Here is a 24,127-nt window from a genome sequence, read left to right on the forward strand (position 1 = left end):
AAAAAAAAATATACAAGTGTTGAATTAAACTAGTGATAAAAATGTTAGAGATGCCAAAGAAAAGCTTGCTTTGGCTGCCAGTCAAAAATCATCCAATAATTAATGAAGAATCTAATGTCTTTCTAATTAAACTGGAAAGATGAGGCTCTGCAATATTGGGACACTCTGGGTGACCAATGGGATTAGTGTGGAAACAGGTCAGATGGGAGGAGGAAGTCACTTTAATTGACCAAGACACTCAAGCTAAGCATGGACAGTGTTCTTATACATTCTCTGGAAGAGCTGAAAAAGACCTGACTCTGTTCTAGCTGCTTGAATAAAATATCTTGCTTCAAATAAATGATGGAAATAACAGAGGTCAATCAAATCAACGGAAACACATTTTTAAAAATGTACATGATCAAATTAATTGCCATGGTAACGTGTTCATTCACCTTGCTAATCTAATTAAAATTAGTGCAAATTCTTCCTCCTTCCTCTTTGTGGGTTAGGATTTTTTTTTGCTTTAATGGGATATTATTATTATACCATGGGATAATGAGGTAATGTATATTATCCACCTCATAAGCAGGTTTGCATTTCTGGAGGGATACCAACGAACCAGTTGGATTTTTACCACAATCCAATCAATCTTTCATGGTCATCACTTATTTCTGATGCCAGTGCTCAAATTATCAAATTCTTTGGTTACCATGCTGTTCAATGTGTACGTTCCAGACTCTTAACCACTGTAAGCTGCAATGGAGATGATTTAAGTTATACCTCGGAAGCACCAAAACAACTCATTCTACATCAAGGCTGATGTATATGTGAAAGTGTTTGCTGATACCCTTTGCACTGAAGGCCAAGCAGGGTTCCCATGAGAGCTAACCATTTACCATGACAATTAACCTTGGGAATCATTAACAAGACAACATTTTTTGAGGTTGCTTTACAATGAAGCTGAAGATTTTTCCAATGTGGCGATGAGTAGAAGATGATTGTAAATTGGCTTCAAGCGTAGTCAGTCAGTCCAGCTGAAGCCGTAAGTCATTCTGCAGACCGATTGCTCAATTCATCCCATGCCTTGTTTGGGTTGCAAAGCATTAGGAGTTGGGTCAATGATTGCTGATTGTTGATAGTTGTGGATCCCTATTACAGATTGTGATAAGATGATGGAGTCATGTGCCATTTATTCCTGTATAAACCCGTGGTCTCTGTACACCTGGCGCCGGGTGCCATCAAATTGATTGCTTAAAGACAAAACTATATTAATGCAGGGGAGCAATTCATTTGCTAGAATCAATGATAGTAAATACCAAATTCATTGACAAAATTTTAGCCTTTGTTGCGTGCTCCTTTTGGATATTATTGTATAGCACAGGTACCTTGAAGTCTTTCAGTGCAGTATTGACACAGACCTTTGTGCCTGAAGAGAAGGTGCTGTGCTCCTAGGTCACAGTTGTCCACAGTGAGTAGTGGCTCTCCCAATTTCAATTAAGGTTGGAAGTTGCCAGACGAAGCTTGGATTGAAGTCCATTTAGATAGAAATGCTTCACAAAATGTTGTAAACAATTCGATTGAAATGTGCTTGTTCATACACATAGCCCAAGGTGCTTTGCCCTTGGCAACCTATAAGGTTGGCACAGTTTGGACTGGGTGGCTCAGCTAGTTTTTTTCACTGAGAAGCCCCTTTGAAACTAGTAGTCATTGGGTGCCCAAAACTCACTTGTTGCATTCGCTTCACTGCAACCCTTGAGATATATTCGGAAGGTCAGAACTCGACAGACGCTGCCAGGTAGCTGTGTCTTCATTACCAGTGAGGCGATAGTGCCACGAAGACAAAGCTGCCTCACCTTCTGCTGCTATGTAACCAAGTCAATTCGACTTTCAGAACAGATTACCAGTCACTCGCCTATAAAAGAATCAAACCTGAGATAGCGTGCAAGATTGCAAAGGTGCCAACTGTGCAGAAAGCTAATTAACATTGAAGAAATAGCTACTGATAAAAGTTGTGATTAAAAAGCTATTAGCCGTGTAGGCGAAATAGACAGAAAGATAAATACAAATAAAATAATCTTTGACATTGGCTTATTGTACTGCAACATAGTCCTAGAAGAAAAGGATCTAGTATTTCAACTTTTGCTCCATCACTTGTGATAGATTTTCTATTTTCTGGCTTCTTCCCAAATTGTGCAATGTCTCTAAAGGTGATGTTCAGGGCTATAAGTCACAGTGTCTACTCTAAACCTTGCTGGCCCTGGAAAATGATACAAAGCACTGACTTTATATCATAAATTCATCAAGTTGTTATCAGTCAGATCTAATTGTACATTGTGATGCTTGAGAAAGTGCCTCCCACAAAAAGCAATGGCCTTATTTAACCATGACCCAGTTATACAGTGGAGGTATCTGTATTTAGATTTGTTATGTATTGAAAGCAACAGGTGGAATAAGCTCAACGATGGTTTAATAGGCTCACTGGTGTGTTTGACTTGCTCGATCTCTGGTAACTTAGGTAGCAATCAAATACATCTTGTGTTTATTACCATTTAACTAAGGATTATAACAAACTGGTTGGGCAGAGACAGGGATGAATTGTAAATCAATTTTACAATCAGCACGCCCAAACTACAGGCACTCTGATTTCCACCCACTTCTAATCATAGTTTTGCCCTGTCAATTTGTTTTTATCTTGTAAATATTTTTTTTAAATTGGAGGTGAACTTATCTTTAATATTTTCTGCTGCCTATAAGATTTCAGATGCAATCCAAAAATTTTTTTGGATTCCCTATCTTACTGGTGTAAAACAATCTTAAAAACGGGGCTCAGAGGTCATGCAACTTATATCCCCTGAACTCATGACCTCTTGGCCTTTCACTAGCAGTACTTTGTTTTCCACTGGGAAGCTGAGTTCATGTGTACACTTCCCAGTATAGGTATCTCTATGATAGTCCGGGTCAAACCCGGCTAAAGTGTCAACAAACATTTGATATCAGTACCCAAGTGCTGTTGGATTGAAGCCACAGTGATATGAATATTAGACACTATGCCCCTCGAGCATTGTTTTATGAGGGGTGAAAAATGCCTGGCAGAAGATAAGCAAGAGAAACTTTGAAATTCATGATATGCAAGAGATTGGCATCCAACAGTGGGGTTGGAAATGGTTAAATTGCTTGGCTGTCTGCATTTTTTGGTTCCAATTGTTGAATTGCTTCTGCTGTAGGACTGATCTTGTGTTATTTTGGTCAAAGTGACACAGTAATACTTGCAACAATAACATGACTTTGCTGGGAGTTCACTGGAGTTAATGTTTGAGGCAGGCACCTACAAACATGAAGAGTCAAAAACCACGGACGGCTTCTTTCATTTATATTCCTTCCCGCATATTTCTTCAAGCGGGATGTCCTCAGCCGCTAAACATGGAGGCACATTGCTACTTGAGGGCACTGCCGCCATTAGTCTGGCAGTCTCATGAGGCGGACACAGGACATAACGATCAACTGCATCTGACTGGTGGACGTCTGCCGATGTTACCAAAGGAGCCTTGGAGAACGGCAAACATGAATCCTTCAAACATTGCTCAATGTCTCCGCCTCCCACTGCTCCCTGCTCACAGTGACTGTCTGGCCTCCCACAAGCATCTTCCATGTTGACATAGAGAATCTCCTCTGGGTCCGAAGAGGGCGGCAGGTCCTCCAGAATCTTCTCCAGTTGACAGCAGATTATCTCAAAGGTTGGCCGCTCTCGAGGGTTCAGTTGCCAGCAATAGAACATCAGTTCATACCTGGAAAAAAGATTTCGAAGAACTGAGTTTTTATCAAACTCCTTTACAAATCAACAATACAATCAAATCATTTGACAGTATAGAAGGTCACCATTTAGCCAATCATGCCTGAAAGAACCGTTGCTTAATGGCATATCTGCACCTGTTGAAATTTTCCTTTTCTCAATTTTTCCCCTTTTAAGAGTTTCGTTCTCGGCAACCATTTTTAGGAAGACATCACAGGTGTAACGACAGCAAGCAAAATTTTTCCTGACCTCTCCAGACTGAATTGGCAAAGTCAATATTCTGAATTCCCCATTCAAATTACTGACATATAACTTCATCATGTTCCCAATCTAGTGCATTATATCTGCACCTTGTTAATACTCCTTTCCCACACAGTCTGCCTAAGAGGGAGAATCAATGATGGGCTGACTGGGACAGAGTAACCCTCATTTAGAGAGACAATGATGGACTGCATAGGACAGAGTGACCCTCACTCAGGAGCACCAATGATGGACTGATTGGGACAGAGTGACCCCCACTGAGGGAATCATTGATGGCCTGACAGAGACAGAGTGGCCTTCACTCAGGACAGACAATGATGGACTGACTGGGACAGAGTGACCCCCACTCAGAGAAACAATGGTGGACTGAATGGGACAGAGCTATACCCATTCAGAGAGTCAATGTTGGACTGAAGGGGACAGATTGAACCCCACTCAGAGAGACATTGATGGGCTGACAGGGACAGAGTGACCCCCATTCAGGGAGTCATTGATGGACAGACTGGGACAGAGTGATCCTCATTCAAAGAGACAGCAGCAATTGGGGCCCAGTTCGTGTATTCTGTTTTCAATCATTGCTGCTGGTGCTAGATGGAAATTTAATGGAATACTAATGTTAATCACAGAGTCACGGAATTGTTCCATCACAGGCCATCCAGCCTGTCATGTCTGTCCCCAAATGAGCAATTCATCTAGTGCCAATCTCCCACAATCTCCTCATAGTCCTGCACATTCTTTCTTCTCAGATAATTATCCAATTCCCTCTTGAACACTTTGATTAAACCTGCCTCCACCACACTCTCAGGCAGCGCATTCCAGATCTTAACCACTCGCTGGGTGAAAAAATTTCTCCTTATGTCACCATTGCTTCTTTTGCCATAAACCTGTTCTCTCTTGTTCTTGAACTTTCTACCAATTGGAACAGATTTTCTCTATTTACTCATGATTTTGAGTACATCTATCGAAACTCCTCTCAATCTTCTCTTCTCTAAGGAAAACAATCCTAACTTCTCCAATCTATCCCCATAACTGAAGTTCCTCATCACTGGTACCATTGTCATGAATCTTTTGTGCATTCTCTCTGTTGCCTTTGCATCTTTCCTAAAATGTGATGCCCAGAAAAGGACGCAAACCTCCAGTTGAGGCTGAACAAATGTTTTATACAGATTAAAATAACCTCCTTGTTTTTGTACTCTATGCCCCTATCAATAAATCCTAGGATGCTGATTGCTTTATTAATCGTTCTCCCAACCTGTCCTGCCACCTTCAATGACTTATGCACACATACACCCAGGGCCCTCTGCTCCTCACCCCTTTTAGAATTGGATCCTTTATTTTATATTGTCTTCTGCGTTCTTCCTACCAAAATGTTCTTCACATTTCTCTGCGTTGAATATCATCTGCCACTTTTGCGTATCGTCTTCAAATTTTGAAATTGCACGCCAAGCTCTCGGGTCATTGATATATATCAGGAAGAGCAAGGGTCCCAACACCGGCTTGTGGGGCAACTCCACTACAAGTCTTCCTCCAGTCCGCAAAGCATCCATTAACCACTGTTTCCTAATACTCAGCTGATTTTGTACTTATGTTGCCACGGGCCTTTTATTTCCAAGAGCTTTAATCACAAGTCTGTTGTGCAGCACTCTGTCCACGTCAACCATATCACTCTCAACAACTCTCTCTCTTACCTCTTCAAAAAACTCCAGCAAGATGGTTAAACATGATATTCCCTCAACAAATCCATGCTGGCATTCCTTAATCAACCCACATTTGTCCATGGACTATTAATTTTGTCCCAAATTATTGTTTCTAGAAGCTGCCCCAACACCAAAATCAAACTGACTAGCCTGTATTTGCTGGGCTTATCTTTACACCCTTTTCTGAGTGTAACATTTATCATTCTCTAGTCCTCTGGCACCATCCCTGAGGAAGACTGAAAAATATGGCCAGTGTATTTACAATTTCCACTCTCATTTCCCTCAGCACGCAGGAAGCTTCTCATCCAGCCCTGGGACCTTATTAACTTTAAGTGTAGACAGCTGTTGCGTTTGTGTCATATGTCCATGAGCGTATGGAAAGGCTGCATATTTTTTACTTTAAAAATAAAGAACAACATGACATCACCTTGACACAAGATGACTACCAAGAGTCAGGGGGTGATTTCTGCACAAAGGGCAGCTTTTTCCGGTTGGCGAGTGGGTGTGGGGCCCGATCATCGACACGTAAGATGACGTGAGGTAATGTCAAGCATTCGTCCCGACATCACCCTGCGTCATTTAGATTTTCAGCTCAGGAGGTGCGCAGCCCACTAAACTGTCAGCGCCCACGGGCGGGATGAGCTTTCATGAGGGATTTAAAATGTAAAATGTTTCAATAAAAGTCATGGACATGTCCCTGCTCATTTGACAGTGTCACCTGAGGGGACATGTCAGGAATATTTTTTTCTGCCTTTAATAACGTTTTCACACTTGAGCTGATCTCCCTGAGGCAGCACTTAGCCTCAGGGAGATCTGTGTGCTCTTCCGTGCACATGGCCGAAGGAGCACACTCCCGGCTGAGGGAATCCCTCCCCCACCCCCGGCCCGCACAGGGAAAGCTCAGTGCTTCCAAGCGGACGTCACACTGGGCGGGCCTTAATTGGCCCACCACGTAAAATGGCGGTGCGCCCCGCCTGGCCCTGCTCCTGCACAGTCCCCCGACAGGGGGAAAATGCTGCCCAAAGGATTAACTCCTGTCTGAACATTCTTCCAGAAAGTTCTTAAAACGTAAATGACCGTTGGTGGTCAAATGAGTTTAAAACACTCCCTCTAAAACGCACGCTGCTGCAGACAACCAAGAGGTGAGGAGAAAGGGGAAACGTTATCTCTTCCATCTGTGACAGATTGGGGGTTTGAGGGTGGAATTTGAAAACATTGGACAACAATAAAATTGGAAATGGGAAGTTTAAAATTGGTCACTGGAACTGCAAAGAACAAAAGGAAAAAATCAAGCAGCAGTTTCTCACCTAGACTCATTGTATTAAGGATCTAAAAAGGCCACATTTGACACTGAAACCTTTGGAGATCAAGGTGAGGTAACTTGGACTGCACTAAAAGCATTAAATATTGTCGAACTAAGAGCTAAAGTCTGGAAGGTAATAAGATCTAAAGCAAAAATAGCTGAAATTATCTAAACCCTAGCTAATCACTTTGATATTGAAACAGAAGCAGAGGAAGCAAATCTAGAATCAGAAACTGACAACATAGTGTTAGCCAGCATCCAAATGGGGGGGGGGAAATTTCTATAGAAAAGGTGGAATTAAGATTTCCAAAGGGAAAAAGGGCAGTGAGATGTAAAGGAAAGAGAGAGAGAGATGCAGCAGGAGAGAGAAATCTGGCAGTTTGAATTGGAAAAGCCAAAGCTAAAATTGGATAAAGGATGTGCCACTAGAAATTCTGATTTGGATTCAGAGCAGAGCTTTGATTTTTCATTTCCAACGCCGCAGTATTTTACTTTTATCTTTGCTTTGATTTTCTGAAGCTTTACAGCTGGCACTCAAATTTAAAGAAGAGAAAGATGAAACCTACTTCATTTCCTTTGAGAGAGTTGCAAAAAGACTAAAATGGCTAAAAGAGTCTTGAATGCTACTTTTATAGGGTGAATTCATTGGAAGGGCTTGTGAAGTTTATTCCATGAAATAAGAAGAAAGCTCTCAGGATTATGATCAGATGAAAACTGCCTTTTCAAATGTGGAAAATTGCCCAGGCATGTCCAAATCCAACCCGGCCAATTACTGCCCCAACAGTCTACTCTCAATCTTCAGGAAAATAATGGAAGGGGTCATTAACTGTGCCATCAAGTGGCGCTTGCTTAGAAATAACCTGCTCACTGACACTCAGGTTGGGTTCCATCAGGGTCACTCAGCTCCTGACCTCATTACTCCAGAGGTGAGGTGAGAGTGACTGCCCTTGACATCAAGGCAGCATTTGACTGAGTGTGGCATCAAGGAGCCCCAGCAAAACTGGAGTCAATGGGAATCAGGGGGAAAACTCTCCACTGGTTGGAGTCATACCTAGCACAAAGGAAGATGGTTGTGGTTGTTGGAGGTCAATAATCTCAATTCCAGGACATCACTGTAGGAGTTCCTCAGGGTAGTGTCCTTGGCTCAACCCAACTTCAGTTAGAAACTGAGCTGGACTAGCCATATAAATACTGTGGCTCCAAGAGCAGGTCAGAGGCTAGAAATCCTGCAGCGAGTAACTCACCTCCTGACTTCCCCAAGCTTGTCCACCATCTATAATGCACAAGTCAGGAGTGTGGTGGAATACTCTCCACTTGCCTGGATGAGTGCAGCTCCAGCAGCACTTGATGTATAAGGTCGTATATCGAAGAATAAAGAGTACCAAGGATGAGAGTTGTTGGCAGATAGTTATGAGCTGTCCCACAGACCCTTTAATGCAGGAAAATATTTCCTAAATAATCTCTAGAGGTCCTGGAAGAACAAAGCAGGAGAGCACTGGGAAATGGGAGAGTAGTGAATGGGCAGAAGGAGGGAAAAACACAAAGGAGAAGGAGAATGGGGTAGAAAAAACAAATCACTCTCTATTGACATAAGTCAGTCAGCTTCTTCCATTGTGGTAAATCTGGACATGTGAAAATGGAAGGTTGGCATTACCAGGGTCAACCAAAAAGGGTCTCTGTGGTTAAACCCATGAGGCCATGAGGGGTGTGGATCTGTGCTCAAATGTCACAGCAACTGGCCCAGATATTTGTCAGGATTGTTTGTTCAAAGGAAAAATTATCCCTAGCTTTTCCAAACAATCGGAAAAGGAGATGAACATTCTCCTGGATACAGGTTGCTGGTGAGCTTTGCTTATGGCATGAGATGGATGAAAGGTGCCTGAAAGCAGAGGGGATGCTAAAGTTCTGGTGAAGGGACTCACTGGAGAATGTGGAGAGGTTCCTTTTGTGAAAATTTACTGCAGTGTAAGTTTGTCATCAGGTTAGTGCTAGTCAGGATCATTCCGAGCTTACCAATGCAGGAAGTTGACCTATTGTGTGGGATCTCAGGTCTTCTGTCCAGACCGTCCAGAGCAGCCCATGGAGACTAGGGAAACCAGCAAAATCCTGCTTAGCTGCAGAACCTTGACAACATTCCTAAAATCCTACAGGGGGCGATAGTCTCAGTAAAAAGTTAAGGAGACTAAAGGAAAGCTAATAGAATTTAAAGGGGCCAGGATAGAGCACTAGGATTTAAATAAACTAACATGGGTCCTGGAAAAAACAAAAGTGCTGGAATAAAAGCAGCAGAGGTTGAAGGAAATTCCTCAGGGGTGACTGGCAAAGATCTTCTTCCAGGATTTAAATAGGGATCAAGTCAGCTCCCAAACAGACAAACAGAAGGTGAGGGAGAGGCCTCACCTAGTTGGGGTGCTACAGGGGTGTGCAATGGAAGCTGGACAGCCGCCTGTCAGCAATCGTGGACATGGGGCAGATTTGGGGAAAATCCATCCCTGAAGGAAAGGGAAAAGGGAAGATGATACAGCCTAAGACACTTGTGGAAACCACAAGGTGAAGACAAGTGCAGTCAGTGTGGAATTGCCTACTAGAGCCATAGAAAAGTTACAGCACAGAAAGTGGTCATCATGTCTGTGCCGGCCAGAAAAATATAAAAAGGAAACTACCCACTCATTTGAACCCCACTTTCCAGCACCTGATCCATAGGTGAATACAAAAGCAGTGAGGTAATGATGGAACTGTATAAAACGCTGGTGTTAGGCCACAGCTGGAATTTTGTGTACAGGTTGCAGGTTCCAGCATGTCAGATGCAGATCCAAGTACCATTTAAATGAGTTGAGCATTTCAGCCTCAACCACCAACTTAAGCAGTGAATTCCAGACACCCACCACCCTCTGGGTGAAAAAGTTTTTCTTCATGTCGCCTCTAATCCTTCTACCAATCACCTTAAGTCTATTCCCCCTGGTAATTGACCCCACCAGTTAGGGGAAACAAGTATTTTCTGTCTACCCTATCTAGGCCTCTCATTATTTTGTACACCTCAATTAGGTCACCCCACAGCCTCCTCTGTTCTAAGGAAAACAACCCCAGCCTATCCAATCTCTCCTCATAGCTACAATTTTCAAGCCCTGGCAGCATTCTTGTAAATCTTCTCTGTACTCTCTCTCCAGAGCAATTATGTCCTTCTTGTAATGTGGTGACCAGATCTGTACACAAAATTCCAGCTGTGGTCTAACCAGCGTTTTATACAATTCCATCATTACATCCCTGCTTTTGTATTCAATACCTCGTCCAATAAAGGAAAGCATTCCATATGCTTTCTTGACCACCTTATCCACCTGTCCTGCCACCTTCAAGGATCTGTGGACATGCACTCCAAGGTCTCTCACTTCCTCAGTCCCTCTCAATAACTTCCCGTTTATTGAGTATTCCCTCGCTTTGTTTGCCCTCACAAAATGCATTACCTCACACTTTCCTGGAATGAATTCAATTTGCCACTTTTCTGCCCACTCAACCAAACCATTGATATCATTCTGGACACAACAGCTGTCCTCTTCCCCATCAATTATACGGCCAATTTTTGTGTCATCTGCAAATTTCTCAATCATACCTCCCACATTTATGTCCAAATCATTAATATATACAACAAACAGCAAGGGCCCAACACTGAGCCCTGTGGAACACCACTGGAAACCCTTTTCCATTCACGAAGTCGTCCATTGACCATTACCCTTTGTTTCCTTTCGCTGAGCCAATTCTGGATCCAACTTGCCACCTTCCCCTGTATCCCATGGGATCTCACTTTTCTGACCAGTCTGCCATATGGGGCCTTGTCAAATACTTTACTAAAATCCAAGGATCAAATGGTCAGGTTCAAAGTTCAAATCTAACTAAATCCAACAATTCAACTTTGGAACCCACACAAAATTTGCATTTTATGAACTTTGCCCCTCAGCAGCCTGTGGAATTTGATCCCTTCGAGGAATTCAGAATTGAACGCGACCTTCCACAAAACCCAGACTCAATAAAGGCTGGATTATCTTTTGGTGTTAAAATTCCCAAAGTCCTATGAACAAATACTAATAAAAATGTTAGACAACACATAACCGGGAATTTTAAAAGGGGAAAAGGGCCAAAAAGCATCAAGTTTCCAAAACAACACCTCCCTGAAACCAGACCCCAACAGCAAAAGACTTTCATCATCCAAAAAAAGGGGTGATGAAAAACTCAGGCTTGAACAGAGAATAGTTGTAGAAATTTAATGACAGGGCTTAATGGAATGTCTGCAAATTAGTGTGTATGAATGATTGCTATTGTGTTTTACCTTTTTTTTAAACCATCATTTGCCCATGAGCATATGAAGAGGATGAACACTTGTACTTTAAAAATAAAAAAAGTGACAAATAGACAACTTACCTTGACCCAAGATGGCTGCTGAGGGATTCTGTAATTTCTGCTCAAAGGATTAACTCATGCCTGAACATGCATTCAGAAGGTTCTTAAAATGAAAAATGATTGTGGGATGGACAAAAACCATCTGTGGAATTCACACATATTGTTTGTGGGCTACCCAAGACTCAAAATCTTTGGACTTGTAAACTTACTGTCTATGAGGTCAAAGCTTAACAGTAAGAGTTGTAATGAAACCAATCAAGTCATAAGTAGATGTGAAATACCAATCATCCATTCTCAAAACACTCCCTCTAAAATACATCTTCTGTCCGTAACACAGCCTATCCAATGCCTACTCCTTATCAATTCTAATCCCTTCATTTGTCTGAATTATCTCCTCTTTCATCATGTCCTGGGCAGCACCCTCTTCCTTGCTAAAGACAGATTCAAAGCATTCATGTACTATCTCAGCCATGTTCCCTTCCTACATGCACAAGTTCCCTCTTTGGCCCCACTCTTCCTTTTACCATCCTTTTACTACTTTTATGCCGAGAGAAGACTTTGGGATTTTATTTAACCGCCAGTTTCTTTTCATACTCTTTCTTTGCTTCATTACTTCCTTTCTGAACCTTCTATTGGTTCTCAGGTGTATTATCGATGGATATCTGAGCATAAATTTTCTTCTTCATCTTAATTTCTAGCTCTGTCATCATCCAGTGAGCTTTGGATTTGTTTGCCCTACCTTGCCTGGAACTATCTCTTCTTTAAATGTAGCCCATTGTTCAATTACCATGTTCCCTCCCAACCTTTGATTCCAATTTATTCAACCCAGATCCATTCTTACCCCATTGAGGTTGGCTTTCGCCTGGTTATTTATTCTTACCCTGGATTGCTCTTTGTCCTTTTCCATAGCCAAATTAAACGTTATGATATGATGATCACTGTCATCTAAATGGTCTCCTAACAACACTTGATCCACTTGGCCCACCTCATTCCCAAGAACCATGTCTACCATGTTGTTGGACTGAAAACATAATGTGTAGAAATTTTTCCTGACCACACTGCAGGAGGAACTCTGGTCCCTATCTGTCCTTAACACCACTGCTACCCCATTAAGGCTACTCTATAATTCTTGCATCTTTCCGTAATTTCCTTGCAAATGTGTTCCTCTACATCTTCCCCAACAGTTGGTGGCCTATGAACTACACTTAGCAAAGTAACTGCATATTTTTTGAGCCTTAGTCTAGCCGATTAGACTATGCCTTTGACCCCTCTGGGACATCCTGTCTCTCAAACACTACAGTGTCCTCCTTAATCAATACCGCCAGTCTTCTCCCTTTTCTTCCTTTCTTAATATGCAGTCCTGCCCTTCTTTGATCCAGGTCTCCGTTATCATATCTCCATTATCACAGCACATAGCAATCTGTGCCAGTAACTCACCAATCTATTTACCACACTCCATGCATTCACATACATGCACTGTAACCTTGATTTAGACTCTATTGCTTTCTCCCTTGCTCTGTGCCCACTTAAATGACTTACTATTTCCTAGTCGAGTGCTATCTATCTCTCTCAGTATTCTGTGCACCTCCATATTCTTCTCTCATATTACCTCCCAGTTCCCACACCCCTGCCAAGCTAGTTTAAACCAACCCCACTGGCAAATCACCCTGCAAGGAACTGAGTCCCAGATATCTGGCCTCCACAGGTCCCATCTCCCCCAGAACCAGTCCCAATGTCCCATGAATTTAAAGCCCTCCCTCCTGCCCATCCCTCCTGTCATGCATTCATCTGCTTTATCCTCCTATCTCTTTAGTCACTTGCGCATGGTATGGGGAGTAACGTAGAGGCTACTGTTTTTGAGGTCCTGATTGTTAATTTCCTACTGAGCTCCCTAAATTCTGACTGCAGGGCCACAGCCCTCTTTCTGCCTATGTTGTCCGTACTGATGTGGACCACTACTGCTGGCTGTTCACCCTACCCCCTCAGTGTGCACTGCAGCCATTCAGTGACATCCTTGACCCAGGCATCAAGGAGTCAACACACCATCCTGGATTCACACCTACGGCCACAGAAACACCTATCTATTCTCCTAACTATCAAATCATCTATCACTATTGCCAATCCAGTTTTCTTTTGCCCCCATGTACAGCTGAGCCAGCCGTGGTGCATGGACTTAGCTCTGGCTGCAGTCCCCAGTTCAATCGATATTCAGAACTAAATACTGGTCAGAGAGAGGAATGCACTCAGGAGATTCTTGTACTACCTGCCGATTCTTCCTGACTGTCTAATGGTCACCCATTCCCTCTCTCCTTGCATAGTCTCAAGCTGCGGGGTGATCACATCTATAAATCCTTCTTGCCAAGTGGGAATTCCATATGATGGGGCAGAATTTAGGGTTGACATCCAGTTCAATATCACTCTCACTCTCTAATGACTTCAGTGAAGAATAAAATAATACTGGTTATAAAACCAGCATTGTCCTCTACCCTGTCAGTATTTCAAAGCAAAGGCTAGGTTAAAACTCCCAAACTTTTAGGACTTGTCAAACGTTTCATGATGTCAGCAAAAGTTAATTTGGTGAAGAGACCGATAAATCCTCCTGGAAGGATTCATCTGTTCAGAAATATTCCAGCCCAAGAAAAAAAAACATTTAAAAATAATCGAAAGAACCACTTAATCAGCTAATTTGAGCAAAGACCCTTTACAAAGGCTTCAGAAAATCCAAATTTAGGGAAAATACTGCCACATCAAAGAATAAATTCATAAAGAGAACCCCTGCAGAATCCTTACAATGCATCCAGACAGTCTGGGGGCTGCTTGAGTCTGTTGCCTTGCTGGAGGTAGTCATAGATCTCACTGTTTTCCACGCCTGGGTATGGAGTCTGCCCGCGGGTTGCAATCTCCCACATGGTGACACCATAGGACCACTGAAAGCAGAGAGAAGAACAAGTCACACTAGGAAAAACTTTACCCACACAATCATAGTTACTGCCCTTCGCGGTAACTCAATCTACCTCCAAGACTTTGAGATGAATCTCCAAAGGGTGGTAGAGTGCTCAGTAGACAAATGCTTCTCTTGGAAAGGCTGCAGGTTAGATGGGTACAGGGGTAAGGTGGGAAGAGGTAATTAGAGTGGGAGGAGGCTGATGTGGATTGCAAACATGGACCAGTCCAGCAAAATGACCTGCAAGCTACGCTGTGTAAAAACAATGTTTCCTATTCTCCATCCTGAATATCTCACATTTAATCTTGTTTTACATCCCTTCATTCTAGATCGCTCAATCGTTGGAACCAGTCATCATGGAGCAGTGTGTGCCATCTACAAGATGCACTGCAGCAACTCACCGAGGTTCCTTCGACAGCACCTTCCAAACTCATCACCTGTACCACCTAGCAAAGGATAAGCTTAGCAAGTGAATGGGAACACTACCATCTTCAAGTTCCTCTTAAAGTCACACACCATGCCTACTTGGAACTATAGCTGTTCCTTCACTGTTGCTAGGTCAAAATCCCGGAACTCTGTTCCTAACAGCAGCACAGTGGGTTTGCCTATAGCACGTGGATTACAGTGGTTCAAGAAGGCAGCTCACCAGCTTCTCACAGGAAATCAAAAATGGGCAATATGCCCATTATAATAGGCAATAAATGTTGGTCTTGATAGCAATGCCCAGAGAATGAACTAAAATATGGTCAGTTTTTGTCTCCATTCACTATTTTAAACACCCTGTAATCTAATGAAAATAGCCCAATTTAGGTTTGTTAACTCACCACAGCTCAAGAATATAGCTAGTAGCCTTCTGCTCTGATTCCACCACCCATTTACAGTTTAAAAATCAGGAAACTCAAGAAGAAATGCCTGAGAATGAGGCTATTGTAATGTTCGTTTAAGAGGAAAACACTTGTACTTTATTTTAAGTTACATGGGCTCAGACCTATGGCAGGAATTCAGAATCCAAATCACATACCACATCGCTTTTGGTTGTGTAAACTCTGTCTGCGAGGCTTTCAATCGCAATCCACTTCACTGGCATTTTCGAGATCCGGCCTTGTCGATAGTAATCCCCATTGTAAATTTTTTTGGACAGCCCAAAGTCAGCCACACAGACATTCATGTTTTCATTTAACCTGCGATAAGAAAGACATTGTTTTAAAATAATATAAACGCATCAAACCTCCACATCCCACTTACCATCCTCCATAACTTTAAGCTCAGTCTGCTGCCTGTATCCTAACTCACATCAAGTTCCATTCACCTATCACCCAAGTGCCCTTTGAGCTACATTCGCTCCAGGGTTCAGCAATGCCGCCATTTTAAAATTTTCATCCTACTTCTACAAGACCCTGAAGGGGCTTGACAGGGTGGATGTGAAGTGGATGTTTCCTCTTGTGGGAGAATCTAAAACTAGGGATCACTCTTTAAAAATAATGGGTCGCCCATTTAAAACAGAGATGGGGTGAAATCTTTTCTCTCTGAGGGTCATGAGGTCTTTGGAACTCTCTTCCTGAAATGGTGGTGGAAGCAGTCTTTGAATATTTTTAAGGCAGAGGTGGATAGATTCTTAGTTAACAAGAGGGTGATAGGTTATCGGGGGTAGGCGGGATGCAGATCTCAGGTTACTATCAGATCAGCCGTGACCTTATTAAAAGGCAGAGCAGGCTCAAGGGGCAGAATGGCCTACTCCTGTCCCTTGTTCATCTGTATGTTCGTATGTAATCTCCAGCCCTACAATCCTCTGAGATATCTACACTCTGACAAGACACTATCATATTTTTCCTAATTTTTGGGGAGATATTTTAAAGCAGGTTTGTGTTTATGTATGTGGCTGATTTAATTGGGCTGGAGATGGGCGGACTGCAAGGTTTAAATTATCAAACAAGTGAAGTGTAAAACAGGCATTTGAAATGAGGATGAGTAGAGCTGGGGTGCGGTCAACAGATATGGCATGAATGAAATTTGCATTTTTAGATAAGTGGAGAAGTGTTTGACTTTCAAAGGGACAGGAACATGTTTACAACTGGCAAGGTAAATAAGGCAAGGTTATTACGTTGATTTTTCCCAAAAGTGCTGGCCACAATGATAATGTGAAAGATTTTTATATTCTGGGAAAAGTAACTTATAAAGACAAGGGGAAACAATGGAATTTACAAATCAAAAGGCATAAAATATATTTAAGGAAGGCTGGAAGGCTATGTGAGGGGTGGCCATGCCTGACTGAGTGAACCAGACTTGGGAGAAGCCTCTAGCCTGTCTGCAGGAGTTTGCTGTTCCAATTACCAAAGGTGTGTTAAAAGCCTTTGGAAGCCCATTGGCCAGTGGGTGCTTGTGGTAAAATTGCTGGGTGATTTCATAAATTTGGAATCTACTTGGACGGTTGCCTCAAAGTGGGTGTGCAGTTGGGAGTCATGTTAAGTAGGAATTTGGGGAACTGTTATAACTGTGTAACTGTAACCTTGTGTGTGTTTAAGTTTGTTCTTCATTTGTTAATACATGTTTTAATTTAATCTTTAAAATCTCTAAAGGTGGTAGTGGACTCATTACTTCTGAATTCAGTGTACCAGCCTTCTCATAATAACTATAAGTTGAAAAATCATTGTGGATATGGTTGGCCGGGCAAAAACCACCTGCCATATCGTAACATCTTCCATTCTGGCCTCTTGAGCATTATAATTTTAACTCCATCAGTATTGTTGACTGAGTCTTCAGCTGCCAAATCCCAAGCTCTGGAATTCCCTCCCTAAACATCTGTCCTGATATTTATGAAAATAAGAGATGAGGAAGCTAGCCCACCACCTGCACCTCTGGCGTGGTCGGCTCCATTGTCGGGGTAGACATTACCTATCCTCCCACAATTTTCGTGGAGTCAGGCCAGCTTCTCCATGACCCATGACTTACAGCCCTCAGAGGAGGTCTCAGGGAAACCATAGTTTCAATTCAGGAACCTGTTGAAAGGTATGTTCAAAAGTTCTTGCCTATGCTCCCTCCATGCCAACTCATCCCCTCCACCCTCAAGTCCCCTTATAACCCCATGCTAAATCATGCCCCCCACCAGAATGGCCACTCATACCCTGCATGCCAAGTCCTGGCCGCCCTATGTCCATGCACCCTGCATACACTACAGAACCCAATGAACCAAAGGCATACGAGGAACCGTTTAAAAAAACACCCATTCACAAATCTTGTTTCATAAAAAAAAATTGCTGTTCCTACAACCCTATAAAAGGGTCAAACAGCCCATTAAAGAAGGAATCACAGAGATTTCAAACATTTGATACCTCTTAAACTTGTGCAAATAAACATTAAGAAATTGATAAAAGAGATCGCAGAGAAAAAAAATATTATAACCACATAAAGGTGTCAATCAAACTAAATCAATAGTTCTCTCCAGCTGTCAAAACAGAATCCCTGCCATGAAAATCCTTTCATGAGTCTAAACCTGCAGCCAACAGAACTTGGATGGGCTCATTATGCAATTTTTTTCTTTATTCATGGGATGTGGGCATTAGTGGCTGGACAAGCATGTATTGCCCATCCCTAATTGCCCTTAAGACGCTAATGGTGAGCTGCCTTCGTTAACGGCTGCAGTCCATGTGATGTAGGTTCAACCACAGTGCTGTTAGGGAGGGAGTTCCAGGGTTTTGACCCAGCGACAGTGAAGGAATGCCAATATATTTCCAGACCAGGACGGTGTGTGGCTTGGAGGGTGGTGGTACGTGGTAATCAGCAGCAGGAGGTTTCACAGTTATAATAAATTAACTATTCCACAGGGATCAATGCTGGGACCTTTGCTGTTTGTAGTGTACGTAAATGATTTGGAGGAAAATGTAACTGGGCTAATTAGTAAGTTTGCAGATGACACTAAGGTTGGAGGAGTTGCAGATAGTGAAGAGGATTGTCAAAGAATCCAGCGGCATATAGATCGGTTGGAGTCTTGGGCGGAGAAATGGCAGATGGAGTTTAATCCGGACAAATGCGAGGTAAATACATTTTGGAAGGTCTAATACAAGCAGGAATTATACAGTAAATGGCAGAACCCTTAAGTGCATCGACAGGCAGAGGGATTTGGGTGTACAGGTCCACAGGTCACTAAAAGTGGCAACGCAGGTGAATAAGTTAGTCAGGAAGGCATGCTTGCCTTCATCGGCAGGGGTATTGAGTATAAAAGCTGGGAAGTCACGCTGCAGCTGTATAGAACCTTGGTTAGGCCACACTTGAAGCATTGCTTGCAATTCTGGTCACCACATTACCAGAAGGATATGGAGGCATTGGAGAGGATGCAGAGGAGGTTTACCAGGATGCTGCCTGGTCTGGAGGTTATTAGCTATGAGGAGAGGTTGGAGAAACTCAGATTGTTCTCACTAGAGTGACAGAGATTGAGAGGCAACTTGACAGAAGTTTACAAAATTATGAGTGGCATGGACAGAGTAGATAGTCAGAAGCTTTTTCCCAGGGTGGAAGAGTCAATTACTAGGGGACATAGATTTAAGGTGAGAGGAGAAAACCTTAGAGGAGATGTGCGGGGCAAGTTTTTTACGCAGAGGGTAGTGAGTGTCTAGAATTTGCTGCCAGAGGAGGTGGGGGAAGCAGGTACAATAGTGATGTTTAAGAGGCAGCTTGACAAATACATCAATAGGATGGGAATAGAGGGATACAGATCCCGGAAGTGCAAAGTGTTTTAGTTTGACATGCAATATGATCAGCACAGGCTTGGAGGGCCGAAGGGCCTGTTCCTGTGCTGTACTTTTCTTTGTTCTTTGTTCTTTTGTTTCCTTGCCCATGTCTGACCTGATGCCATGAGACTTCATGTGGTTCAGAGTCAATGTTGAGGACTCCCAGAGCAACTCCCACCCGACTATATACCACTGTGTAACCACCTCTGGTGGCAATGGTGAGCCTGGGACATTGTAAGGTATGATTCCTTGAGTACGACTATGTCAGGCTGTTGCTTGACCTGGACTAATTTTGGAACAAGCCCGCAGCTGTTAGTAAGGAAGGCTTTACAGGATTGTCAAGGCTGGGTGTTTCTGATGCCTTGGTCGATGCCAGGTGGTCCATCTGGTTTCAATCCTTTTAGACTTCATAGCGGTTTGACAAAACTCAGTGGCACGCTGGACCATTTCAGAGGGCATTTAAGAGTAAAAGTGACTGTCCTTGACATCAAGGCAACATTGGACTGAGTGTGGGATCATGGAGCCCGAGCAAAACTGGAGTCAATGGGAATCGGGGGAAAACTCTCCACCGGTTGGAGTCATACCCAGCACAAAGCAAGATGGTTGTGGTGGTTGGAGGTCAATCATCTCAGTTCCAGGACGACACTGCAGGAGTTCCTCAGGGTAGTGCCCTCGGCCCATCTTCAGCTGCTTCAGCAATGACCTTCCTTCCATCGTAAGGTCAGAAGTGGGGATGTTCACTGATGATTGCACATTGTTCAGCACCATTTGCGATTCCTCAGATACTGAAGCAGTCCATGTCTAACTTCAGCAAGACCTGGACAATATCCAGGTTTGGGCTGACAGGTGCCAGGCAATGACCATCTCCAACAAGAGAGAATCCAACCATTGGCCCTTGAGATCAAAGGCATTACCATCACTGAATCCCTCACTATCAACATCCTAGGGGTTACCATTGACCAGAAACTGAACTGGACTAGCCATTTAACTACTGTAGCTACAAGAGCAGGTCAGAGGATAGGAATCCTGCAGCAAGCAACTCACCTCCTGAGTCCCCAAAGTCTCCACCATCTACAAGGCACAAGTCAGGAGTGTAATGGAATATTCTCCACTTGCCTGGATGAGTGCAGCTCCTACAACACTCAAGAAGCTCGCCACCACCCAGGACAAAGCAGCCCACTTGATTGGCGTCCCATCCTCAAACATTCACTCCCTCCCCCGCCAACGCACAGTAGCAGCAGTGTGTACCATCTACAAGATGCACTGCAGGAATTCACCAAGGCTCCTTAGACAACACCTTCCAAACCCACAAGCGTGACTATCTAGAAGGATGAGGGCAGCAGACACTTGCAAACACCACCATCTGGAAGATCCCCTCCAAGCCACTCACCATCCTGACTTGGAAATATATCATCATTCCCTCACTGTCACTGGTTCAAAATCCTGGAACTCCCTCCCTAACACCACATGGACTGCAGTGGTTCAAAAAGGCAACTCACCACCACCTTCTCAAGGGCAATTAGGGATGGGCAATAAACGCTGGCCTAACCAGCAATGCCCACATCCCATAAATGAATAAAAGGAACACATAGACCAGGTCAGGTAAGGATGGCAGATCTCCTTCCCGTAAGGGGCATTAGTGAACCAGATGGGTATTTGTGACAGTCAATGGTAGCTTCATGGTCATGTTAGAATCATTATCTCTCAAGACTGGGCAGAACCATCCCAGATTTGCTCTAAGTGCAGTAGTGGGTGGGGGAAATGACGTTTTACCTGCCGGCCATAATGGCGACTTCTTACACCATATCATCCCAAACATGCCGCATTAATCAGGCATTCCCAGGAAACACGCAGTTTCCATGGCAGAACACTGAGATGTGTGCAGACCTCCACTCCATCGCAGGAGCAAAGGCTGAGTTCCTGCAGTGGCCACCCACAAGCGCGGCTATCTAGAAGGACGAGGGCAGTGGACACATGCGAACACCATCACCTGGAAGCTCTCCTCCAAGCCACTCACCATCCTGACCTGGCCTCTGTGACCTGCCAGCCACAACCCTTTTTCTTTGGGGATGTCCAGGTGAACAGGCACTTTCCCTTCCTTCCCGAAAATCCCACCCGCACCCACATTCACTTCCCTGGCCACCTCCTTCCCAGCCCCAGGGTCAGTGTCTGTCAACCACCCTCGCCATCCTTTCTACTGTTACCATCGAATCCTCACCCTTCCATACTAGCACTTCACTCTGCCCTGGGTCATTCTCACCATTCCCTCATTCCACGCCCACCCTCTGTTCACTCCCTAGGAGGCAGTCATGGACACACCAGGGTTGTCTCTTGCACATTCACTTGGACATCCCCCCACTCTGGACCCCTTCTGCCCTGCCAGACTCCACCCGTCCCCCAGTCCTCCCCCATCCCCGGACTCCATCCCCATCAGACACCCTTACTTCTCCCACCCTTAGTCCTTCCCCACCTCCTGACTCTTTCCTCTAGCTTTACTTCTTTCTCCACCCTCAGTCCTTCACCCTTCCCGAATCCTTCCTCCACCCTTACTTCTTCATTGAGCCTTATCCCCTCCTTCTCTGCACTCCTTCCTCCCCCCAGACTCCCTTCCCTCTCCCCATTCCTCACATCCCCACCCCCCCATGGACTCCCTCCCCTCTCTGCACTCCTGCCCCCCTGGACTCCCCCCTCCCCTCTCCACACTCTTACCTCTCCCGACACTTTCCCTTAACCTTCCATCCCCCCTTACACCTACCTCCCCAGTTGTTCTCTTCTCCCTGTTACTCCCTTCCTCCCGTACTCCCACCCCCCAACAGCTTCGTTCCCCCTTCCCAACCTCACCCCATCCTGACACCTTCATTCCCCCCCTCCTAACCACACTCCATCCTGACACCTCTTCCTCTCCAAGTTGATCCAAAACTTTCCTGTCCCTCCACCCGGTACATTCTTCCTCTCCCAAACACAGCCTCTCCACCCCTTGACCATCGTCTGTTGTGAGAAGACCCTCAACGGTGACTTTCCAACTCTGGTGGGCAGCTTTGCAGCAGAGCCATGTCTATGAGAATCCACCCAGCATGCCATGGATATTCCTCCAGTGTGCCATTGCTGTCGGGCTCCAGCATCTTCTGCTTCTTGAATGTCCGCGATGTGAGCAATGCTCTGGCGGTAAGTCCCGACATCTGCGCGTCCCACTTCTCAAGGCGTCTTCTGCACCGATGTCCAATCACACCGATGTGGGTAGATGATGCAGCAGGACTGACGGGCTGGCCTTATAATGATATGCAGACGTATTACAACAATGTTCCTGATGTCCAATGACAAGGCCGTGATCCCTGCCATCGTCGGGCTGAGCAGACGATCACAAACCGGTTTCACAATGTTGTGAAATCGATTTCTGGCTTTCTCGCCACATTGTCCACTCACACCGCCAAGTACGCCCCTGGGCATGGAAAATTCCACCTAGAGTCTCTTTTTTTCTGGGTACTAGGTATAAAGTACACAATTGGCCATTTTGGTGAAAAAATTAAACATTTAAGTTAATGGTATGGCCTGAGGAGTAGTGGGACTTGAAAGGCGCACTCCTCCCATCCCGATTGTAACATAAATTGGGGGGGTCTTTCGGGATTTTGAAACGCAGACAGCGGGTGATTGGACGTGGAATAATAATTGGTAAGGGATAAAAGGACCAGGTTTCTTACACATTGGTAAACTAAAATGGTATTGGAAGTTGCTAACGTTTTTTTTACAGATGGAAAATGTAACCATGACTGGTTTACAGAAATGAACTAAGAGTAAGCGAATGGAATTGGCAGATAAGCTGGAGTTCGAATTACCTGAAGGGGCAAGGAAAACAGACACAGTTGAGATGACAGCGCAGCATTTGAAACTGGAAAGGATAACAGAGAGACCACATTCTCCAGGGCGTGAGTCAATTGAGTTAGCAAAGATCCAGTTGCAAATTTAGCAACTTGAACATGAAAAGGAACTGAAACAAACTTGAATTAGAGGAAAAAGAAAGAGAAAGAGAATTGAGATTGAAAAGGCTGGAGCAAAAGAAAACAAAAAGGAAAACAAAAGCGAGGAAAAGGAAAGAGAAGGAACATTTAGGAAGCTAGAACTGGAATTTTAGGCAAGGGAGAAGGATAAAGAAAGAGAGGCAACGAAGAGAGAGAAGGAACGAGAAAGGGGATAGCAGCTTAAAAGGCTGGACCTTAACAAAAAGGCCTCAGATGCTGAGGGAGGTTCTGATGATTGGTGGGGAGACGTTTATCTTTGTACAAGCTCTTCCAAAGTTTGAGGAAAGGGATGTATTTATTTTGTTTGAGAATGTGGCTAAGCAAATGAAGTGGCCAGCCGAAACCTGGGCATTGCTCTTACAGAGTAAGTTGGTAGGTAGAGCTCATGAGGTTTCTGCTTCACTTTCAGAAGAGTTAACAGTGGATTATGGTGCAGTAAGAAAGGCTATTCTGAGTGCATATGAGTCAGTCCCTGAAGCATACAGGCAGAAATTTCAGAAGCTAAGGAAACAGCCTGGACAGGCCAATGCTGAGTTTGAAAGGATAAAGCAAAGTGACTTTGACCATTGGATATGGGCATTAAAGGTAGAGACAACGTATGAATTTGTTGAAGCTCTTAGGGAAATAATTCTCTTGGAAGAATTTAAAAGTTCACTTCCTCCTATAGTTCGAACCCATGTTGAAGATCAGAGGGTTAAAACAGCTGGACAGGCAGCGGAGATGGCTGACGAGTATGAGCTGGTCCATAAATCTAAAACCTTTTCTGTCATCCCCACAAACCTGAGAAGGATAGATGATGGGAGGGCGAAAGGAAGCAATTAGCCAGGGAAAAGAAGGGACAGCTGGGAATACCCCGGAGACTCCTCCTGAGGCCAGAAAGGAAGGCGCTGAGGGTGGAAGTGATATTCGAAGGCCTAAGTGTTTTCATTGTAACGAGGTGGGACATGTTCATGCCGATTGCTGGAAGTTGTGTGGGAGATCCATGGGGCTTATTGAGGTACATAAAGGTGATTCAGGA

At 44.0% G+C, this 24,127-nt stretch overlaps 1 protein-coding gene across 3 annotated transcripts in view; it reads right to left on the reverse strand.

The window, feature by feature from the left end:
• Positions 1-205: 205 nt before the first annotated feature.
• Positions 206-24,127, reverse strand: part of LOC121272645 (tyrosine-protein kinase receptor UFO) — a 254,311-nt gene continuing 230,389 nt past the window's right edge. For all 3 annotated transcript variants that reach the window (XM_041179342.1, XM_041179341.1, XM_041179340.1), the window contains 3 exons: positions 15,391-15,550; positions 14,216-14,352; positions 206-3,767 (listed from right to left, as the gene is read on the reverse strand). In XM_041179342.1, coding sequence (XP_041035276.1) covers positions 3,347-3,767; positions 14,216-14,352; positions 15,391-15,550 — 718 coding nt within the window. In that variant the 3' untranslated portion in view covers positions 206-3,346. The remainder of the gene's footprint in view (positions 3,768-14,215; positions 14,353-15,390; positions 15,551-24,127) is intronic.

This window comes from Carcharodon carcharias, chromosome 34 (assembly GCF_017639515.1).
Source record: "Carcharodon carcharias isolate sCarCar2 chromosome 34, sCarCar2.pri, whole genome shotgun sequence".
NCBI lineage: Eukaryota > Metazoa > Chordata > Chondrichthyes > Lamniformes > Lamnidae > Carcharodon > Carcharodon carcharias.